The 22302-nt window shown below is 45.6% G+C and overlaps 1 protein-coding gene and 1 long non-coding RNA gene across 9 annotated transcripts in view; both read right to left on the bottom strand.

Moving 5' to 3' along the window:
• The window catches only part of LOC113425338 (uncharacterized), a 370548-nt gene that overhangs the window by 102642 nt on the left and 245604 nt on the right, over window positions 1-22302 (bottom strand). The window lies entirely within an intron of this gene.
• The window catches only part of CELF6 (CUGBP Elav-like family member 6), a 150676-nt gene that overhangs the window by 27951 nt on the left and 100423 nt on the right, over window positions 1-22302 (bottom strand). For 5 of the 8 annotated variants that reach the window (XR_015750774.1, XM_087972591.1, XM_087972590.1 and 2 more), the window contains 5 exons: window positions 19341-19389; window positions 9849-9977; window positions 9423-9502; window positions 3638-3781; window positions 1270-1414 (listed from right to left, as the gene is read on the bottom strand). Coding sequence is in view for 7 of the 8 variants with exons in the window: in XM_087972591.1 (XP_087828717.1) it covers window positions 1270-1414; window positions 3638-3781; window positions 9423-9502; window positions 9849-9977; window positions 19341-19389 (547 nt within the window). In the remaining variant the exon portion in view is untranslated. The remainder of the gene's footprint in view (window positions 1-1269; window positions 1415-3637; window positions 3782-9422; window positions 9503-9848; window positions 9978-19340; window positions 19390-22302) is intronic. The other 3 variants (XM_087972593.1, XM_087972595.1, XM_087972594.1) reach the window with 2 other exon arrangements.

The raw sequence follows: 22302 nt of genomic DNA, 5'->3' as shown, positions 1-22302 counted from the left end.
CCATCCATCCATCCATGGTGTGCAATGGTTAGAATGCAGTATTGCAGGCTAATTCTGCCAACTGCCAGCAGTTCGATCCTGACCGGCTCAAGGTTGACTCATCCTTCCATCCTTCCGAGGTGGGTAAAATGAGGACCCAGTTTGTTGGGGGAAAATATGCTGACTCTGTAAAATGCTTCGAGAGGGCTGTAGAGCACTGTGAAGCGGTATATAAGTCTACATGCTATTGCCCTTCCTTTTCTCTCTCTATCCTCCCTCCCACCCTTCCATGGTGCACAATGGTTAGAAGGCAGCATCGCAGGCTAACTCTGTCCAGCAGTTCCATCCTGACTGGCTCAAGGTTGACTCAGACTTCCATCCTTCTGAAATTGGTGAAATGAGGACCCAGATGGTTGGGGGCAAGAGGCTGACTCTGCAAACCACTTAAAAAGGGCAGTAAAGCGGTATATAAGTCTAAGTGCTATTGCTATTCCTTCCTTCCTTCCTTCCTTCCTTCCTTCCTTCCTTCCTTCCTTCCTTCCCTTCCCTTCCCTTCCTTCCCTTCCTTCCCTTCCTTCCCTTCCAATGGTTACAATGCAGCAGGCAAACTCTGCCACTCTGATGTGGCTCAAGGTTGACTCAGCCTTCCATCCTTCCAAAGTGGGTAAAATGAGGATGCAGATTGTTGGGGGCAAGAGGTGACTCTGCAAACCACTTAGAGAGGGCTGTAAAGTGGTATATAAGTCTAAGTGCTATTGCTATTCCTTCCTTCCTTCCTTCCTTCCTTCCTTCCTTCCTTCCTTCCTTCCTTCCTTCCTTCCTTCCTTCCTTCCTTCCTTCCCTTCCTTCCTTCCTTCCTTCCCTTCCCTTCCTTCCTTCCTTCCTTCCCTTCCCTTCCTTCCCTTCCCTTCCTTCCCTTCCAATGGTTACAATGCAGCAGGCAAACTCTGCCACTCTGATGTGGCTCAAGGTTGACTCAGCCTTCCGTCCTTCCAAAGTGGGTAAAAGGAGGACCCAGATTGTTGGGGGGCAAGAGGTTGACTCCGTAAACCACTCAGAGAGGGATGTAAAGCACTGTAAAGCGGTATATAAGTGCTATTGCTAAAATTAAACAAGAGAGCTTCACTGGAGGCTAAAGGGCCAGAGAAATCCACCTTGGGCACTCAACGTCCCTGATGGGAAGATGCTGATGTAGGATATCTACTGTGGAGGAAGCTCTGAAGCTTATTGGACTTCCACCTGGCTCTTCCTCCTGGCTACCCCAAGAAGACCGTGCAGGAAGGCTCATACCTGACGAGGGTGTCATAGGAGCTGCCACCAAGCCGCTCACGTTGAAAGCGGCCATCTGCTGCATCTGTGCTGCCGCAATGGCTGCCATGGGGTTGAGACAACTTCCTTGTGCGGCAGCCATGAGTGCTGCCTGCTGCTGCATTATCTTAAGGAAAGAAGGACACACGTGGGGAGTGAGGAGGGAAGGAGGACAGCCAGAGAAAGAAAATGGAGGACAGGAGAAAAGGAAGAGGAGAAGAAGGGCAACGTTAGCTTGGACTTCACTGGTGAAGATTGATCTTCTTCTTCTAGTGAGGGACAACCTGCAAGGAACGTTCTCCCACCCCGAGATGGAGACTGGCCTTTTTGGCCTTCTTGAGGTAGTTCTAGGCCTGTGAAGACAAACATCAAGAGACACTGAAATGATGCCTTCAGATGGACAACAGCTTTGATATAGCTTCCTTCATTGACATCTATGGAGATTCTCAATCATCCAGGTCATGGGTGTCCCAAAGGTGCTTTTTGAAAGGCAGATGAACTTTCTTCATTTTTTTTCTTGACGACATGTCGCTTCTCATCCAAGAACCTTCTACAGTTCTACGGAAGAAGCTTCTTGGGTGAGAAGCGAAATGCTTCCAAGGGAAGAACTAAGGAAGTCTAGCTTCCTTTTGAAAAGCACCTATGGGATAACTTCCTTCACCAACCCTCACAGTGAGCTATGTAAAGAAAGTCCATCCTGGCCAATTAAGGATGCTAAGACTAGGATGGAGAACCAGTGTTCCTCCAGATATTCCAGAACTTCTGGCATCTTGGTTTCTCAGCCATCACAGCTGTCTTGGGCTGATGGGGATGGAGTGGAGAACAGATGAAGGCTATCTAATTTTTGTGCCTTTCCTTCTAAAACCATCACAGCTGAGGTGAGATTTGAACCAACTTTTCTGGCCTTTTTATGTATCAACGCACATACTGCTTGTTCTATCTCCTGGAGAAGACCATCCATGTTTGTCTCCTCCCAGTAAGCAATGCAGCAACTTGCATTGGCCAGTGGAGGGCAGTGCTCGCCACTGTCATCTCCAGAAAGGATGTATGGCATCTCTGATGATGAAAATCTCCTTCCAGCTGAGGTGGTAGGTTTGGGGGAATCTCCTATACCCGTGATGGCGAACCTATGGCACACGTGCCACAGGAGGCATACAGAGCCCTCTCTGCGGGCTTGCGAGCCGTCACCCCAGCTCAGCTCCACCACACATGCATGTGTGCCTCCCACCGGCTAGCTGATTTTCAGGTCTCTGCCACACATGCAGAGGAGATGTGTGCACATGTGCAGGGGTGGGTGGAGGGGGATTGCATGCACATGCACGGTGGGCAGGTGGAGTGCCGGGGGGTGTAGCACGGCCCTCCACACTCTCCATTTTGAGCATAGTAGGCCTCCCTGCGGCTTCCTGAGAGCAAAAATGGGCCACTCCCAGGAGGCTGCAGGGAGGCCTACTTGTTGTGGTTAGCTGGCAGCAGGTGCGGATGGCTGAGGAGAGCGAGGACTCAGATGAGGGGCCAGGACCATCAGGGAGTGGACTGCTGCCTTCAGAGATTGTGGGGGCTGGCAGCAGCGATGAGGAGGTTCCCGAGGAGCCTGTGCTAAGTGCGCATGTGTGTAGGATTGCTCGGAGGAAAGAGCAGCTACAACAGCATGGGCGACTCGGGAGTAAGGCTGCAAGGTAATGGCCCCTCCTTCAAGAAAATAAAAGCCAGCTGTGAAACAAATATACTTTGCAGAAGGCAAAGACGTTTTGACTCTCCAGCCTCGTGGACATTCCAGTATCCTGAGTTTGTATTTGAAGATTCTTATTTTGCAAATTATTTCTTGTCTGTTATCTTTTGGCAAGTCTCACACAGTTTGGCAAGGCTTGTGTTTATCACAGCTAATTATTTGGTAAAAGCATTACAAGGTTTCTGTTCCTTTTGGATTGTGTTTGATTTGTTGGAAAAGGGCGTGGGTCAGAACACTGCTAGGCCCAAAAGTGGAGCAGGGGAGGGGATCGTGCCCGCATGAGCAGGGGGGCGTGGCAAATGGAAGGGGTTGCACATGCATTGCATTAGGAATGCAGGCACACGCACATGCTTTCACATGAATAGGTGTGCACTTTCGGCATGTGACAACAAATAGGTTAGCCATCACCGTCCTATATGACAGCTGTCCTGCTTAGCTTTTCCACCCTTAGCCCAAATCATCTACGGCCAAATGGTGTCTCCCTTCAGGTCAAGGAGAAAGAACGGAGAACCAGGGAGCCTTGGGTCATTCCTCACCCAACTAGCCCCTTCTGGCTTGTCCAAATGTTCCTCGATGGGGAAATAATGGTGCCCTATGGTCAGGGCATCCAGCATCTCCTACCGCTTGTGTGTAGGCTCCGTAGGCTCCAAACTGGATCGTCATGGGATTGAAGATGCCCAGCTGTCCCGCCATTTGATGCATCCGCCGCAGAGTTCGCTCCTTGTCTGTGTCGGCAAACTTCACAACTAAACTGGAGGATGCACCCTAGCAGAGGGAAGAGAGAAGCAGAGACAGAAACAGAGAGAGTGGGGCAGATTGTATCCGGCACTTGTGTGTTGGTTTGAATGGAGGAGTCTCGCAAGCGAATCTTACGGGGAAAAGGCAGTTGCAACAGAGAGGAGCAATGTTGAAGATCAGGGCGGGACCTTTATTTGGGAGTTTCCCTTCCCTTTGGTATCTGCTAGAGCAGGAGTCGCCAACCTTTTGGACCGCAGGGACCACCAAACTCATCATTTTAAATCCCGTGGACGAGAGACCCTGGGAAAATCCCCCCAAAAATGCCTGCAGGAAAATTCCCCACCCCGTTTTCCTACTGATCAATCATTCTTTATTTGGGATCACAGGACACCACCTCCAGCTCTGTTCTCAGAGGGAGGGAGGGAGAGAGAGACTTTTGGCTTCATGCAAGGAAAGCAGCAGAAGCAGCAGAAGTCTTTCTTTCTCTCCCCCAAACTCCGCCAGAAATGAGTCTTTGCTGGCGCAGCCTCTTGGAGCAGGAGGCCTTGCAGGGTCCCAAAGACTCATTTCTGATGGAGTTTGGGGGAGAGAAAGAAAGACTTTGGCTGCTTTCCTTGCATGCAGTCAAAAGCAGAAGAAGAAAGAAGCGGAAAGAAGTAGCCCAGTGGCCAGGCCAGGCGCATGGGGCGAGGAGGGAAAGTTCCCTCCCTCCACCCTTTCCCTCCTCCCCTCACTACGTGTTGTTCACAATGCAAGTGATGCAAGCCTTGTGTTCCCATGGGCCATGTGGGCAGCTCAGCCTTGTGTTTTTGCACAGCCTGGATTAATTGCTTTGGGGGGTGACATTTCTCTACTGACCACCAAAATTTTCTTGTGGACCACCAGTGGTCCCCGGCCCACCGGTTGGCGACCACTGTGCTAGAGCAGAGGCCTCCAAACTTGGCAACTTCAAGACTTGTAGACGTCAACTCCCAGAATTCTGGGAGTTGACGTCTACAAGTCTTGAAGTTGCCAAGTTTGGAGACCTCTGTACTAGAGGTAGTTCTTGACTTACAACCACTCATTCAGCGACCGTTCGAAGTCACCACGGCACTGAAAAAAGTGATTTGATTACTGATCCTTGCACTTACAACTGTCCCAGCATGCCTCATGGTTACGCGATCAGAATTTGGGCTCTGGGCAACCAACATGGGTTTAGGACAGTTGCAATGTCCCCAGGGTCATGGGATCAACGCTTTGTGACCTTCCTAGCCAATGCCCGATAAGCAGTGGGGGGGAGCCACCCCACGAGTCATCTAACCACTGCCGTGATTTGCTTAACCACCGTGGTAAAGAGGGTTGAAAAATATCTTAACAACCACCTTGTTTAGCGATAGAAATTCTGATTCCAATGGTGAGTTCGTTTACTTTCTTGTCATTGCACCTCATACAATGAAATGAAACACCATCTTCAGTGCACATCATGACCATGAAAATAAACACAAACACGCATCCTTCACACTCCACACATCGAACTGAAAACCCCTGACACCGCACCAACACTGCGCTATACAGTAGAAATGGTGGTTGTATGTTGAGGGCTACTTGGAGCAAATTTCACCCATGTTCTAAACTAGCAGAATAATAAAGTTGGAAGGTACCTTGGAGGTCTTCTAGTCCAACCCCCTGCTCAGGCAGGAAGCCCTAGACCATTTCAAATAAATGTTGTCCAATCTCTTCTTAAAAACTTCCAGTGTTGGAGCAATTGGAACTTCTAGAGGCAAGTCATTCCATTGGTTAATTGTTCTAACAGTCAGGAAATTTCTCCTTAGTTCCAGATTGCCTCTCTCCTTGATTAGTTTCCATCCATTGCTTCTTGTCCTGCCCTCAGGTGTTTTGGAGAATAGCTTGACTCCCTCTTCTTTGGGGCAGCCGCTGAGATATTGGAAGGCTGCTATCCTGTCTCCCCTTAATCCTTCTTTTGATTAAACTAGACCTACCCAATTCTAGCAACCGTTCTTTATGTGTTTTAGCCTCCAGCCCCCTAATCATCTGTGTTGCTTTTCTCTGCACTCTTTCTAGAGTCTCCACTTCCTCTTTTTTTAATATCGCGGTGACCAAACTGCCTTCCTTGAACAGGGCTTTAAGTTCTTGAACCTACAATTCTACTCTTGTCTTTTCCTGAAAAATACCGCATTCACTGAGCACAACAGTTGAAGTGGATCGTTTCGGCTCCCTGTTTTTCACCGCCCTGTGAAAACGGCGACCCAAAGTGGGGCTTATAATAAAAGCATGAAGTAAATACACCGCGTCTCAGTTGCTACATCATACTAAGCTCTTGTGCAAGCTGGTTTACTGGTAAACAAACCACACTGTGGTTTAATGTGCAGATCCAGAGCGGGCCAGCTTTTCCTGACCCACCTCTTCAATTTACAGAGCCCTGTGTAAACATGTAGACTTACTTATCCCTGGATGAAATGACTTAACGCTCATATTCAGGTTTTTGCTTCCATTGGGGGGGTCAAAGCCATTGGGCTGGTGGACGTCTAGCCAATGAATTAGAATAACAGAAGAGCAACAGAGTTGGAAGGGATCTTCTAATCTAACCCCCTGCTCAAACAGGAGACTGCACCACTCCAGACAAGTGGCTGTCCAGTCTCTTCTTAAAAGCAGGGATGGGATTCTACCAGTTCGCACCTATTCGCTAGAACCAGTTGTTAACATTCTAAGCAGTTCGGAGAACCGGTTGTTAGAAGAAATTTTTACTGGCCTAATCCTGTAAGGAAGGCAGGAAGGAAACATTCTGGTGTTGCTTACAGAAACTGCCTCTCCGTTAACCCTTATTACATTCTTGGCAGGACTAAATTTCCTGTCTCAGGAACCTCTCTGGAGTTTTTTCCCCCCTGCTTTGCTGGTACTTTGCTTGTGTAGAGTGACCATTCAAAGTTACAATGGCACTTAAAAAAGTGACTTATGATCCCTTTTCACACTTACAACTGCTGCAGCATCCCCACAGTCATGAGAAGCCAGGCGAGGAGATGCATGCTTCAATGTTGAGTTGGCCATGTCCAGCCAGTCACATGACCACCAAGCCACACCCATCAACTAAGCCACACCCACAGAACCAGTTGTTAAAAAATTTGAATCCCACCCCTGCTTAAAAATGATGGAGCACCACAACTTCTGGAGACAAGTCGTTCTGCTGATTAATTGTTCTAGCTGTCAATAAATTTCTCCTTAATTCCAGGTTGCTTCTCTCCTTGTTTAATTTCCATCTGTTGTCTCTTGTCCTGCCTTCAGGTGCTTTGTAAAAATAGGTTGACCCCCTCCCCTCTTCTTTGGGGCAGACCCTCAAATATTGCAACACTGCTATCATATTGCCCTTGGTCCTTTTTTTTTTCACCCAGATTTTACTGAAAAAAAAATGGGCTGCCTCTATCAAGAGAGACTTCTAGACCTACCATCGCTCAGCTAACCCCGCCAAAAGCAACTCTCGCCTAGCCAGCACTCCTTTCCATCAACTCGAAAACACCTGTCCTAAACCATCCCTGGTCACCCTATTCTACTGCCCATAATAGACTAGTCCACCCCGCCACGGATCTGACATTTGCAAAAAGGCCCGGGATTCTGAGGTATTCTGCCCGCGGTGTCCATGGAAACAATTGATGGGAGACTTCTGCTATCTCAACCGGAATTGACTCTCCATGGGTTCCAGCTAACTAGCCTTATTTAAGAAAACAACCCTTATCTTTATTTACATGAAACGGGATTGATTTTGTCCCTGTAATGAAACAGCCACAGTCTGTTTGGGGGGCTGAGAGAAGCTTGGGAGATAAACGTGCTAATCCTTGCAGTGACCATTTCCCGAAATGCATTTTTAATCCCAGGATCCAAGCGTGCTATTTTTCCCCAAGGCCAGGATTGATTTTTAAAAAAAATTATATATACATACACATACACACACACACACACTTCAGTTTCATGACTAACAATGATCCTGATTATGCTTTGGTCATGTATTTCACAGTTCCCCACTTTCTACCACCTTAGAATTGGGGGTTATAATCTTCAGGTCACTCAGAAGATGCTTGGGCATTTCAGCTTTGGGATGGGGTCCTCTAAGAAGAATGGGTGATTTTGGAACGGAGGTTTTTTTTTGTGCCTTTGGAAATTTGTCTTCTCCTTTTGATGGCAACAGTCAACAGTCAATAGATGAAGCTTTCCTTCCACCTTCCCTTCCTCCCTTCCCTTCCCTCCCTCCCTCCTTTTCCTTCCTTCCCTTCCTCCCTCCTTCTTCCCTCCCTCCCTCCTTCTTTTCCTTCCTTCCTTCCTTCCTTCCTTCCTTCCTTCCTTCCTTCCTTCCTTCCTTCCTTCCTTCCTTCTTCCTCCCTCCTTCCTACCTACCTTCCTTCTTTTTCCTTCCTCCCTTTCCTTTCCTTTCCTCCCTCCCTCCTTTTCCTTCCTTCCCTCCCTCCTTCTTCATCCTACCTACCTTCCTTCCCTCCTCCTTCCTTCTTTTTCCTTCCTTCCTTCCTTGCTTCCTTCCTCCTTTCCTCCCTCCCTCCTTTTCCTTCCTTCCCTCCCTCCCTCCTTCCTTCTTCCCTTCCTTCCTCCCTCCTTCCTTCTTCCCTCCTTCCTTCCTTCTTCCCTCCCTCCCCTCCCTCCCTCCCTCCCTCCAATCTACCTACCTTCTTTCCTTCCTTCCTTCCTTCCTTCCTTCCTTCCTTCCTTCCTTCCTTCCTTCCTTCCTTCCTTCCTTCCTTCCTTTTTCCTTCCTTCCTTCCTTCTTCCCTCCTTCCTTCTTTTTCCTTCCTTCCTTCCTTCCTTCCTTCCTTCCTTCCTTCCTTCCTTCCTTCCTTCCTTCCTTCCTTCCTTCCTTCCTCCTTCCTTCCTTTCCTTCCTTCCTCCCTTCCTCCCTCTCCACCTCTATTTGTTTTTTGTTCCTTTTTTTCTTCTGTCCTTCCACCCTCCCTCCCTTCCTCCATTTACTTCCTTCCTTCCCCTCTACCTCTTTTCTTCTGCCCCTCCTCCCTCCAAACTCTTCTGGGGTGGTTGGAGCTCACTGTCAGCCCAACCTCCTTGTAACTGCTGATCATTTCAATCCTGTTCTACAATCACCACGGCTCCTGGGGCTTCCCTGCTCCCTCCTTTCCCCTCTCACTCTCATTTAGAACTATGACCTTCATTGTTAATTAAATGACAGTTTTCTCCAGCCGGTGATTCAATTACCTCCTGACACCTGCTTGGAGAACACAGCTGCTGATCAGAATAAACAGCAAAGAGTTATTTTTTGCAACAAGTGATTTGATCCCCAAGAATCTGATCCAATCATCGAGATGATAAATTAGCAGCCGATGGAACAAAGGGGGAGAAAATGTGTGTTTGGGTGAGAGAGGGAACGTGAGGACAAGAAAAGAAGGAAGGAAGGAAGTATGTAAATGTAGAGGGAGGGTGAGAGGATGGAAGAAAAGAGGTAGAGGTAGAGGGGAGGGAAGGAAGGAAGGAAGGAAGGAGAGGTAGATTAAGGGACTGCCAACTGTCTTGTTGAACTAAGGAAGTTCTGGTCCCGTCAAGAACTATCGGTATTGCACAGTGGGTAACAATGCCTTTGGCCCTTTCCCTTCCAAGTGCATGAAGTTGTACACTACTGTGTTCCTCTCTCTGGATGTAGGCTTTGGCCCACACTTACCGGCATGGTCTGACTCCCATGGAGAGTGCTAATGGCGGCTTGAGCTTCTGCATGGCTTCCATATTTGACAAAGGCACATCCTAGAGGCAGAGAAAGAACTCAGTTCGATTCAGTTCAACTCCGTTCAGGTTTCAATTCGGTTTGAACGAAAGGCCGAGCAACCAACGTTGGCTGTTCAGTGGTCCCGTGTATCATGAAAACCCAGAAATGGGGTTCAATCCATAAATGGATTAGACACAGTAGATCAGATGGATCCAAGTTGGATGCTTCTTTAGACATCCCATCAATACCCATCAACCCTTCTAGATTGGTCCTCCCTGCCTAGTGTCTGCCATGTAGACTCCTAGTTGACATACATATGGATCCTACCTCTCCTGCCTTCTTTCCATTTTAGACCCACCCTCCCATTTCATCTGCCCCCCTCACCTTTACTGGCTCCATCGGGGCCTCGGAGGATGGTGCATTCTTCAATCTGTCCGAAGGGTTCGAAGAGTCGCCGGACGTCGTCTTCGCTTTGTTGCTTCCCCAACATGCCTACAAAGAGCTTCCTGTCTTCTAAAAACAAGCCACCTCTCATTAGTCGGAGTTACAGAAAAAATGCAATGATCAGAACCACCTGGAAGTAAACTGGGGGTGGGGTGGCTTTGATGACCAGGCCTGCCCTAGAAGTGAGGATCAGAGGCATTGTCCAGCCAGAGGACCTCTGGATCTTCAAAAGGAGCCAAAGCCAGTCATGTTAGGAAGAACTAGAATTGGTCTCATTATGTCAAGAGCTCAATGTTTCACTGTAAGAAATTGCATCTCCAGTTCTGCATTTGTTTTCTTAACTAACCCATGGAGGACATTGTTGTCCTACACTCTTCCATCAGCTAGCAGAGTCTGACATGGCAATGACACACTTCATTCTGCTTTAATGGTCAAGTAGAAACCACATGGGTGTAGTCTAGAGATAATGGCCGCCAAGAAGTCCTTGGTACTTTCTGGCCTCTGTTGTTTGCTTGCTCAGAGAGTACCAAGAACCCCACAATTCAACCCTGAGCTACATATCTTCTCTTCTATCGATGGTCACCTCATGATGGGACTATTGCAACATGGTCTACATGGGGTTGCCCTCGAAAACCACCCAGAAGTCACAGCTGGCTCAAAATGCAGTGGTGTGAGTAGTGATGGTCACTTCTTGTTGTGCCCATGCAATCTACATTGATTTCCAGTTGGCTTCTGGGTACAATTCAAGATACTACCTGTCACCTACAAAGCTTTCAGGGCATAGGTCCTGGTTATCTGATAGATCACCTATCCCCCCTCTATTTTTTGCCTACCTGGTGTGCCCTCCAGAACCAATGTGGAGGAAGAATGCCATGTGGCCATGGAACCTGGAATATGGGCTTATCCAGAATTAAGCTCTGATTTATGTGGCAATGGTTTTCTGAATACACCAACCCTGTGAGAATTCCCACAACCCATTAAACATAAAATTTGGTTTACAAATCACAGTAGCTGCATTTGCATCAAATGTGAAGTAGAAATTCACACAACGCCTGAGCATGAGACAGGAAGGGAATTTGGGAAAAGCCAAAGGAGGAATGAGAATATCCTGGATATCTGGAGTCCCAACCATAAGCATGAGATGGCAACAGGTTGTGGCATGGCCCAACATAGGAAGAAGAATAGAATAGAATAGAATAGAATAGAATAGAATAGAACAGAACAGAATAAGGAATAAGAATAGAATAGAATAGAATAGAATAGAATGGAATGGAATGGAATGGAATGGAATAAGGAATAAGAATAGAATAGAATAGAATAGAATAGAATAGAATAGAATAGAATAGAATAGAATAGAATAGAATAGAATTCTTTATTGGCCAAGTGTGATTGGATACAAAAGGAATTTGTCTTGGTGCAAATGCTCTCAGTGTACATAAAAGAAAAGATACATTCGCCAAGAGTGAAGAATCATAAGGTACAACACTTAATGATAGACATAGGGTACAATAGGAATAAAAATAGGAATAGAAATGAAATACAATAGAATAGAATAGAACAGAACAGAACAGAATAGAATAGATTTATTGGACGTGTGATTGGCCACACAAGGAATTTGTCTTGGTGCAAATGCTCTCAGTGTACATAAAAGAAAAGATACATTTGTCAAGACTCAAGAATCATCGGGTACAACATAATAGTCGTAAAGTATAATGAACAATTGAATCAAACTAGGAAACAGTCAATAAAAATTGTTAGAAGAAGAGTGGATTGGCCTCTTCTCCAAAGTATCTGAAGGCAGGATGAGAAGCAACTGGTGGCAGATCATTCAAGAGAGATCCAACCTGGAGCTAAAGAGGAATTTCTTGACAATGAATCAGTGGCATGGCTTGCCTTCAGACGTTATGGGTACTCCATCACTGGAGGTTTTCAAGAAGAGGCTGGAGAACCATTTGACTGGGTTAGTACGCCTTGAGCAGGGTGTGTGTGTTGGATTAGGAGACCTCTGAAGTCCCTTGCAACCCTATGATTCTACATTCTAGGCAAGCTAGCAACAGGTAAAGCTCTGAGGTCATGTTCTGAATTGACTCACGGTGGAGCAATAAATAGGACAGATACAGAAAGACTTGGCAGATCTGAAGGTTACGGGAAGCACGTCTTCCATATGTGCGCACGCCAGAGGAAGAGACTATTAAATAACGTAACAAGCTCCTACGTGGTTATGATTGACTTCCCCAATAACCTACCATTCCTGGCTTTCTCAAGGGTCATAAATAACCAAAACCTCATTGGAGTCTCTGTAAATAATGATCCGTTCATCATTATTACCAGCATCTGTCTCTTCTAGCGCTTTCCGCAGCATTCGGCTTTAATGGCATTTGACACAAGAGATAAGGTGGCCACTCTTTGCAGCCTTGGAAATAAATAAATAAATAACAGCCTGGCATGGCAGACTCTTTGTCCGTGGAGAGGCTGAGAAAATTAGTTAAGGGATCGGGTTTCATCCATTCTCTCCTTAAATATAAAGCCGCTCTCTTCGGAACCAGAGCCAGCCGCAGGAGCAACAATTGTGTTTTCTTGGACTGTGGGACTGAGAGCTAGCTTCAATTTCCTTGACCCGCTTTCTTGTGGAAATCTGTAAGTCGAAAACATCAAAGAGGATCTGCAACTGTGCAATCCGAGGCCAACCCCCTACTTTTAATGCTGCATCCATGTACAAAGGGGGCACTGCAACTACACAGTTGCAGATGCCTTCTGGAATGTTTTTACACACATACACACCCTCTAGAGCAGTGGTCCCCAACCTTTTTTATGCCGCGCCCGGTACCGGCATCAGCTGGGCGCCGCGCCGCCATCTTGTTTTGATGAAAAGTGCTTCCGGTGAGCTCACCGGAAGCACTTTTCATCAAAACAAGATGGCGGCGCTAGTGCTTTCAGTGAGCTTTTCCGGGTAGAAATGGCTTTCACCCGGAAAAGCTCACGAGCACTGGTGCCGCCATCTTGTTTTGATGAAAAGTGCTTCCGGTGAGCTTTCTACCCGGAAAAGCTCACCGGAAGCACTTTTTCATCAAAACAAGATGGTGGCACCCAGCAAACCAGCAGCCCGGTAGGATTTGTTCCACGGACCAGTACTGGTCCACGGACTGGTGGTTGGGGACCCCTGCTCTAGAGATGTCCTGCTTTTGTGGGGGGAGGTTGGCCTGACTTGCTTAATAAGTCTTAACTTTACTGCCAGGGTTCCAAGAAATACACCTGTAGGAAACAGAACTTGGAGGCAGGTAGGTTCCTCAAAGATTTTGAGGCTCCAAGGTCGCCATTTAGTTTGTTTCTACGCGGCTTAATGAACTGTACAAACCCATCCCAACCGTACGAGGTTGCGTGTCTGAAACTCGGAAAATAGGCTGGTTGAATCACCGATGAAATGTGTCTCATGGGCTCACATAAAACCCGTGGCCTTCAAAAAGAACAATACCCATGTCATGGTGTCATCCTATAACTGCTGCCTGTGTGGGCTTGCGCCTTGATGCCTGACGCAAGTATGTATGTCAAATGCTACAATTATTGTTCACCATCCAGAGTCACTTCACATGCAAGGGGCAGCTATTGCCAGGAAATCAGGAATCCAGGCAGCTCAAAAGAAGTCAAGGGTTTATCGCAAGCTTAAGCTCTCTACAAGAATCTGAACTACTGACAATCAAAACAAGTTGGCAGCAGATAGACTCGAAAGCAGGGTTTTCCCCAGTCTGGGTAAGTTTAAGACATGTGGACCTCAACTCCCAGAATTCCCCAGTTGAACTCCACACGTTGTAAAGTTACCCAGGTTGGGAAAACCCTGGGTCAGGTGTAAGAAATAAGGAACCAAGAGTGTTCAAACAAGTACAGGTTTATTCCATGCTAGTGTTCTACAAGAATCTGAACTACTAACACCCAAGGCAAATTGGCGGTAGATAAGAATCAACAGAATTCAAAAAGGGCTGGACTTAGATCTCTTATGGATGTGAAGGGACTCAAGGCTGATGTTGCATTTGATCCCTCCTTCGGGTTCAACCTGGTCATCGCCTACAGCTATATAGATTTGTTGAATGGAGGAACAAATACAAAGAAATGTGCTTACTTGCATCAGGCATCGAGACACAAATGCAACGAAGGCAACAGTTACACGGCAACGTCATCATGCATGTAGTGACACCATTGTGGCTTGTAGACCTTTGTGTTGAGTGTGAAGTGCTTAAATATGGTCTGACAATGTTTAATCTACCTCTCCTTGTCCCCAACCCTATGGAGAATCCCATAGAGGTCTAGAAATAATACAAGTTGTGTGAATGGAGATGCAACCTACTGTCTCTTCTCAGCATAGAGACGGTTACTACCAGGAGATCATCTGCTCAATCAGCTACTCTGGGACTCTCTGCTCACAACAGCTTCACAACCACGCGGCTGTTCTTTTTCAGGAATCTCTATTTTTAAAACACACGTGAGTTGGGCAGTTTTTCAGCCAAGCTACTTTGAAATGGACAGCAATCCTTTGAAACAGCTCTTCAAACAGATCTCGGTCTATTGTTACACTGAGTGTATTCCATGCTCCCCCTCCATTTCGTATGTTAGTTTCTTATTTCTGTGCCTGCTCTCTCTTTTTAAGTATGAAGAACTGTTGGTTCTTCAGTGGACAAAGCCAATTGCAAGAAGATTGTATCGGCTGCAATGGGAAACATTTGAGTTGCCAACTCTTGGTTTGATTTCTCTCCTGCCTTTCTGATTTATATTGTTGTACAGAATTTATATATTATAAATTTAGAAATCAAGAAACTACATTTTTTCCCAAATAGCGTTCATCGTTATTCTCATTTTAGTGTCATGCCTGTAACTCTGCAAGGAAAGCCAGGCTCAAAAGACATAGAATCGTTGAGATGGAAGGGAGTTTGGAGGTCTTTTAGTTCAATTCCTTGCTTAAGGCTGGAGACCTTATACTATCCTGGTCAAATGGTTGTGCAGTGTATTTCTGAAAACCTCCAGTGATGGAGCACCCACAACTCATTGTTCTATTGCTTCATAGTACTTAACTGTCAGGAAAACCCTTCTTATTTCCAAGTTGGATGTCTCTCTGACTAGCTTCCACCTGTTACTTCTTGGCCTGCCCTCAGATGCTTTGGAGAATAAGTCTTCTCTGTGAAAGTCCCTCAAATACCGGAAGACAGTTATGTCCCGTCATGACTGGTTGAAAATCTTCAAATACTCTGAATGGAGATTTCATCCCAACTTTCTCCTCTTGATCCAACAGTCTGATAATTGTACCACATAGCTATGATCGCTATCAACCTTTTCAACAAACACCCACCCACAAAAAAAACACCTTTTCTTGAAAATCTTGAAAGAAGACAAGGATTTGGCTATTGAGGTTCTGGAGCCTTCATTGATGTTCCTCACCTCTACATCCACTGTCTGATCTTACCACACTTGCAGAACTGGTTATTCCTGATTACCTTTGGGGTTAGCTATCACCCCACGAGTTGGAAACTCATGAAATGTCTTCCTGATATTTCTCCAGGAAGAAAAAAAACAAAACTCTGCAGGATGATGGCTCATGTCCAATCATTGGCAAGCATGGGCTGAAAGATGGAGAGGGTTGTCTCCCCGGGAAGGATTTTATTTTTCTCCTCCTTCTCCGAAGAATCTGGCCAAAACTGCTATCTTGTTTTAGCCATTGATTTTTAATCCCTCACCAATTACATTCTGTAAGTGGGTAATTTATTTCCTGGTTCCCTCTGGGATACCTGGAGCTTTTGCTGGCACTAGCTGAATTGTGTTTAATAACTACATCTCTTTTGGAATAGATCGTTATTTACCCTGCTCGGGCCTGAGGACCTGGGAATAAAAGACCAATCCTTGTATACATGCGACTGTAGGCAGAACCCTGGGGAACAAGGTGCAAAGACCGAGGAGGAGAGAGGGGAGAAATTTCAGATGAGAAGTCAACCAAGGTACACCTTGGATACAAGCCATTCAAGTAGCAAGAGTAGCCAGGAAACTGGGACTCTCCACTTTGTTGATCAAAACTATAACTCCCAGGAGCTCTAACCAGCTCAGCTGCGGTTGAACAATGCCAGGAATATGTATTTAGTGAGACCTAGAGCAGAGGTCTCCAAACTTCAACTCCCAGATTTCTGGAAGTCCACAAGTCTTAAAGTTCCCAAGTTTGGAGGCCCTTGATCTAGAGGCCAAGAGATTCCTCAACTAAGAGACGATTTTCTTCAAAAGAAAGAGGTTGAACTTCAGAAATTCAACAAGAAGAGATGGTTGCAAATAGACCTCGGATGTGTAATTGGGAGGTGTTCTACTCTGGGATTTTGTAATCCCCCTCCTCATTATTAGGCAAACTTTTGGAAGAGTGGACAGACTGTGCTAAGTCATCTCCAATAAAACTCATCTTAAATAGCCACACATCATGTACCGTGCCAATACATTGCAACATCCTATTTGTAAAGAAGTGTGTGAAGGCCAGCACCAGCTAAAGAACTGTCAGCTGTGATTTCACATTGTTGCACAGATAATGCTATCGCTAATAATATCATCAAACAACATCTGTCTCTCCTAGGTCCTTAGGAAGGACTCGGTGGGTGAATAAAAATGCCAAATCCGATCCCAACATCTGGCTGACTCTGGGCTCACCCGCTATCATAATAATATCAACAATAATCTTTCAAGAGATCCATGCAAAATCAGGCCAATTTGAATTTCCTTTTGCTAACACTGATTGCTTTGTTCTAATTGAAAATGGAAATGATCTTACTGAGGGTTTGGAAGGCTGTTATTTTTGGCAAGGAGAAGAGAATTGTTACCTCAAATGAGGGTAAGGTAGTGGTATTTATTTAAGTAGATAGCTTAGGGGAGCATTAACAATTCACCCTCCTCGTGATTTGTGATGTTGAGAATTTTCTATCAGTTCTCCAAGTCCTGAAGCTTCTGGCAAAACTTCAATCTGGTTGTAAACGCTACTACAGTATTTGGGATTCCAGCTTGCTTTTTTTTATTATTCAAGCACATTCCCCTAGAGGGCGCCGGTCAGCCACGAACAGCTATTCTGAGGCCTTTAAAATGTTCTCTACAGAGTGGGCGGGTGTCACTGTCCGCTAAGTTTAGATGTTATGCCCAAAGTATCGTGGCCAAATTACAGCAAACCAAGATGGAATTTGGTTCAGGTGTGTCCAGAATGCCTCGTTATTTTTTACTGTCAAATCTCCATTCTCGTGCAAATGTCTACTTGAATAAAATGCAGACTTGTACATATTTCTAGGCATCGAACCAAAATAAAAATGCAGCCACTGAATGTTTTTAAGTAAATGGTAAATCCCTCACCATCTTGGATCCAAGGCTAATGTGTAGCTTTGGTGAAACCTTTAAAACTTCCAGAAATGGGTGGGGTAAGGGGGAAAAAAAAAAAGCAAAATCTCGTTTAAATTTAATTAAAATTCAGTGTGTCGGCGTGCGTGGGAAGTGGGCACAGCTCTATAATAGAGTTCAGCTTTTGTGTTCCTCAGTGCCTGCAAAGTTAAAGGATCAAATTGTCCTTTTCTAGTTCCGTTTTTGCTTTTTATTGCAATCACATCAAAAATAGGGATGGGGAGGTAGCAGTTGTTCAGAGCTCAACCTGATGGGTTTCAGCCACATCACTGTGCCTCCTGCCTCTAAACTAGGTTTTTTTTTCTCTCCCCTACATGGGTTGGCTTAATTGCTCAAATGCTCACTGCTGTGTAAACCACAAACTGTGTTCTTGCCTCTAAGGTCAACGGCCAAGTATCAAAAGTGCCAATTTAAATGTAGCCAGTGGAGAGATTGCTATTTTTTAAAAAATGCCACCGGTCTGAAACAGATGCACGAAAAAGCAGTCCAAGCTCCACCAACCCTTGTGTTACAAGGGAGAAGAGCTTGTCAGATCCCAAGCTTGGACTTCCAAAGGATTTTTTTAAAGGTTTGCCATAAGCTAGGATTCTGCATCTCTATTAGTTAAACTGTCTCCTCCTCTGGACCCTTCTTACTCAAACAATCTGCAACGATCTGCAAATTGCAAAGATTTGCACGGTTCCTATTTTACTCGGAATCCTACAATTGGAGACTTGAAGGCTCCACTAAAGTCATCAACTCTACTTTCCTACTAGAGCTGGTGGCCAAACACAAGCCTTCCTCCAAAGGGATCGCCACTGTTTCTCGGTGGATTTAAACCCAGAGTAGAATGACCTTCACCATTAGGAGGTTCTTCCTGAAGTTCTAATGGAATTTGTCTTCTGGGAAACAAAGGGCATCATTCCAAGAGCCTTCCAATTAATTATTTCCAATTTGATTTTGCTTTGTTTTCTTTTAAGGGGAGAGTAGCTACTTAAAAAACAGGAGGACTTGAGTGGCACAGAACGGAGAACCGAGATCTTAATTTGATTTGAGGGGCTCAGGCATGATGATATTAAGAGAATATGGTTCCTCTCGGTCTGATTCAACATTGTAATGGAACGGAGACCTGGGGAGAAGAAGGGAAGAGATGCTGCCTAGGGAAGGATCAAACAAGGGAAGGAAGAGCCCACAGCTGTAACACAGTCACAGGAAGAGATTTGGGGTTTGTCCTAATTAGTCAGGTGGTTAAAAGTGGTGGCGGGAAGTTTGTACCTTCAAACATGCAAGATTCTGGTGTATCCTGTAGCCTAAAGTAGATTTAGCTCCTCTAATTGTGTTTCTTGCCTGAGAAGGATGAGGCAGGCTCAACCCAAGAATGACATAGAACAATCCAGGCAAAGTCTAGTTCTTTATTTGCTCACACCATGAAGACAGAATCTTGCCAGGCCAAACCTAGAGTACTCTAACCCTAACAGATACACCCTGGGAGATTCTATGGAATAGCTCTTCCTTCTCCGATCTAACTCTGGGCTGGGTTGGCTCTTGTCTCAACCCCCCACCCACCCACCTAACCCCCTCTTTGGAATATGCTCCCTTCTTCCTGAGAAACATCCATTTCACTAGGGTTTATTACACTCCTCCCCTTCCATAGGGATCGTCCCTCACCAATCATCTCTAAACCAGAGGTCTCCAACCATGGCAACTTTAAAGCCTGGTGGACTTCAACTCCCAGAATTCCCCAGCCAGCTTTGCTGGGAGTTGAAATCCGCAAAGCTGGCTGGGGAATTATGGGAGTTGAAGTCCACAAAGCTGGCTGGGGAATTCTGGGAGTTGAAGTCCGCAAAGCTGGTTGGCTGAATTCTGAGAGTTGAAGTCCGCCAGGCTTAAAGTTGCCAAGGTTGGAGACCTCTGTTCTAAACCACATCAAGAGCGCATCAACCGCATCACAGATGATCTAAACCAACATGGAGTGTTGCCTGCACCACCCATTGGAGAAACTGTCTTGAGCATACAAAGAATGTTTTAAACAAAAACAACAACAACGCCACCTACCTCCCCGGCCTTCGCTATCTGCTGGTTTCACTTGGATTGGGCGGTTCATCTGCCAAAGGAAACAGAGGAAGGATTGGTGAGATTCTAGGGTTTGTATAGAGTCATTCCATGTTCTAATATGGATCGTTTTTCTGAACTGGGGCTCCAGATTTAGATGAGATTCTCAGTCATCCAGGTCACGGTTGTCCCAAAGGTGCTTTTTAAGAAGGCAACTAGACTGTCTCGTTTTTCTTTGAAGACACTTCACTTCTCCTCCAGGAAGCTTCTTCACTTCAATGTCCTGGATGAGAAGCGAAATATCTTCAAGGAAGAACAAAGGAAGTCTAGTTGCGTCCTGAAAAAGCACATTTGGGACAGAGGCATCTATGTGTCTTCACCTCATTTTCTTGGCAAAACATTTGTTGAAAGGGAAATAGACTGAGCACCATGATGGGAGGGGAAAAAAACACAACAATTTAATTTGGTTTGGTAGTTCCACGCTAGGACCCATAGTGACTAGGTAGTGGCACCACAAAACGAACACTTGGCGAAGATCAACAATAAAATAAATCAGACTACCATCATGAAAGAAAGAAGGACCAGTAGAAAAAAAAGTCAGGTTCGTCCAGTTTAGGAAAGAAAGACCACATATTACATTTTAGGAGGGTAACTCGTAAGAATCTTTGTAACGCTCTGAATTGGTCCTTTTCCCCTAAGTCCTGCATCAAGGAATTGGATTCCACATATTTTCAGTCTACCCAAGCAATTATTCTAAATCTGCCCCAGTTTTTAGCTTTTCTATCAAGGTTCACGCATGCAACATAATTTCAGAAGGATGACCCACTGACCTTAATTTTCTCAATGGAAGGTAAAACTGTTTGCTACTCGTCTCACAAGTAGTATTGTCTCGATTGCCAAACTTACTCTCCCCCATGTGGAGTTTTAACCAGCATTTCTCAACCTTGGCAATGTGAGGACTTCAACTCCCAGAATTCCCTAGCCAACATGCTGATTGGAGAACTCTGGGAGTTGAAGATCACCCGTCCCAGAGTAGCTAAGGCTGAGAAACACTGTTTTTGGACAGATCAAGCATGATCATCCTAGATTCAAGGGGAAGATACTCGAAAGGTTGGGGAAGGCTTGGAGTTTAGCCAACACAAGTCAAGGAAAACTCAGAAACAAAATTAGTATGGACAAAAAACAGCCACAGCGTGTTGACTCTAGTGAGGTTCCCATACCACAACAATATGTGATTTGTTTGTTTTTGGCTTAGCCCACAACACGAACTCAGCCATGGTGGTTTATGAACTGAGCTTCATGGCTTAGGATGTGATGGAAATCCAAACATTCAGTAAACAACGGCCAAGCATACTGAGGCTTATTGTAATGACCGAAGCCAGTCTGGAGGTCATGTGAAAATGCAACCAAATCCCAGGGCAGGTGGATAGGTGGATAAAAAAAATGGAAAAGGCTTCCTGAAAGATGGCTGGTCTAAAGAGCTGGCCAGAATGTTGAACCAGAAACTGTCTGCATGTCAACACTTCATGCAAGCATGACTGCGTCTATCTAAGCCACTTCCTAAGGAGGCAGGATTGGAGCGAGCTAAAAAGATAAACGCTACATTTATAGCCTGGAACATCAAGCTAAGAGAGTAACACGAACTGAATATAGAAGCCTCCAGGGGTACCACAGTGCTGTTTGCAAAGCCTCCTCTGTTGCCGTGGTGAAGGAGGCTTTTCCCAGCATCCCTCGACCAACCGGCTGTGTGCAGCTCAGCTCCTCTCTTGCCTCTCTCGGCCACCTGACCACTCTCCTCCTGCCAATCAGACTGGCTAATTGATTTGTGTATTAAGAGACATTGTTGATGGCATTTGATGGCTATTAAAGTCAATTAAAGCGCCTTCACTTGATTGGGGTGACAGTTGAATGGATACGGACGCATCCAATCCGGTACCCAGCGTTTGGAGACAAGCACTCAGACAGCCATACGTCTACCTATATCCTACACTCCACATCTGACCGTCTCAAGGAAACCCATACACATAAACCCTGCATGGCTGGAACATGGAGTCTCTTGCTGCACTCAGTTTTTTGGACTTGGGATTCAGGAACTAATTAAGAGCTAGCTTAGTAGCCTCAGAAGATTAGACAGTACAGAACATGGACACCACCTTTCAGTAGGCTGACATTCTACAGATCAGTATTTCTCAACCGTGGTAGCTTGAAGATGTGAGTGCTTCAACTCCCAGAATTCCCCAGCCAGCAGATGATGGACTTCAACTCCCAGAATGACCTTCAACTCCCAAAACTATGTAGACCATTCTGTAAACCAGAATGGACTTCAAACTCCCCAAATTATGTGGATTTCAACTTCCAAAATTAGATGGACTTCAGCTCCCATGTTGGCCAGAGAATTGTGAGAGTTGAAGGCCACATTATCTTCAAGCTGCCAAAGTTGAGAAATTATTTTGTGTAGAGAGTAAGGAAGATAACTTAATGGAGATATGCAGGAACTGTTGCCTAGGTAAACGGGGTTGAAACATTGTTTTAAGATCCAGATAACATTCAGAAGCGAGTCAGACGGATGCTCCCCTGATTCCCTGGAGTGTAAGAGGTCCAGCATAATAAGACCTGAAAGATTCTCTTATTAGACCCATCTTGATAAAAGTAACTTTATCCTTGCTGTGGTGTTGATTTCCTGGTTCAGTCTATCTAGAAGGGCTGATGGGTGTGTCTAAAATCAGATTGTCCACCCAAAAGACTCACCTGAATACATGGAAGCAACTAATCTCTAGTAACCTGAACGTGTTCAAGTTGCTTTCTAGACTTAATATTTGTTGGTTTTGCAAATTCCTAACTTGCTTCCTAGCGTTTTACACAACCAGCTCTGCCCCTTTTGCCTGAGGCTAATGGACCAGCTGGTGAAGGAACACCAGCAAGAAGTTAAGTTGAAAACTTTGAAGCTATTCTTTGGCACCGCAAG

Source organism: Notechis scutatus, chromosome 11 (assembly GCF_049901735.1).
Source record: "Notechis scutatus isolate UNSWTSFEM ecotype Mainland chromosome 11, rNotScu1.2, whole genome shotgun sequence".
NCBI classification, from domain to species: Eukaryota; Metazoa; Chordata; class Lepidosauria; order Squamata; family Elapidae; genus Notechis; species Notechis scutatus.
This window is presented reverse-complemented; position numbering and strand designations above follow the sequence as displayed.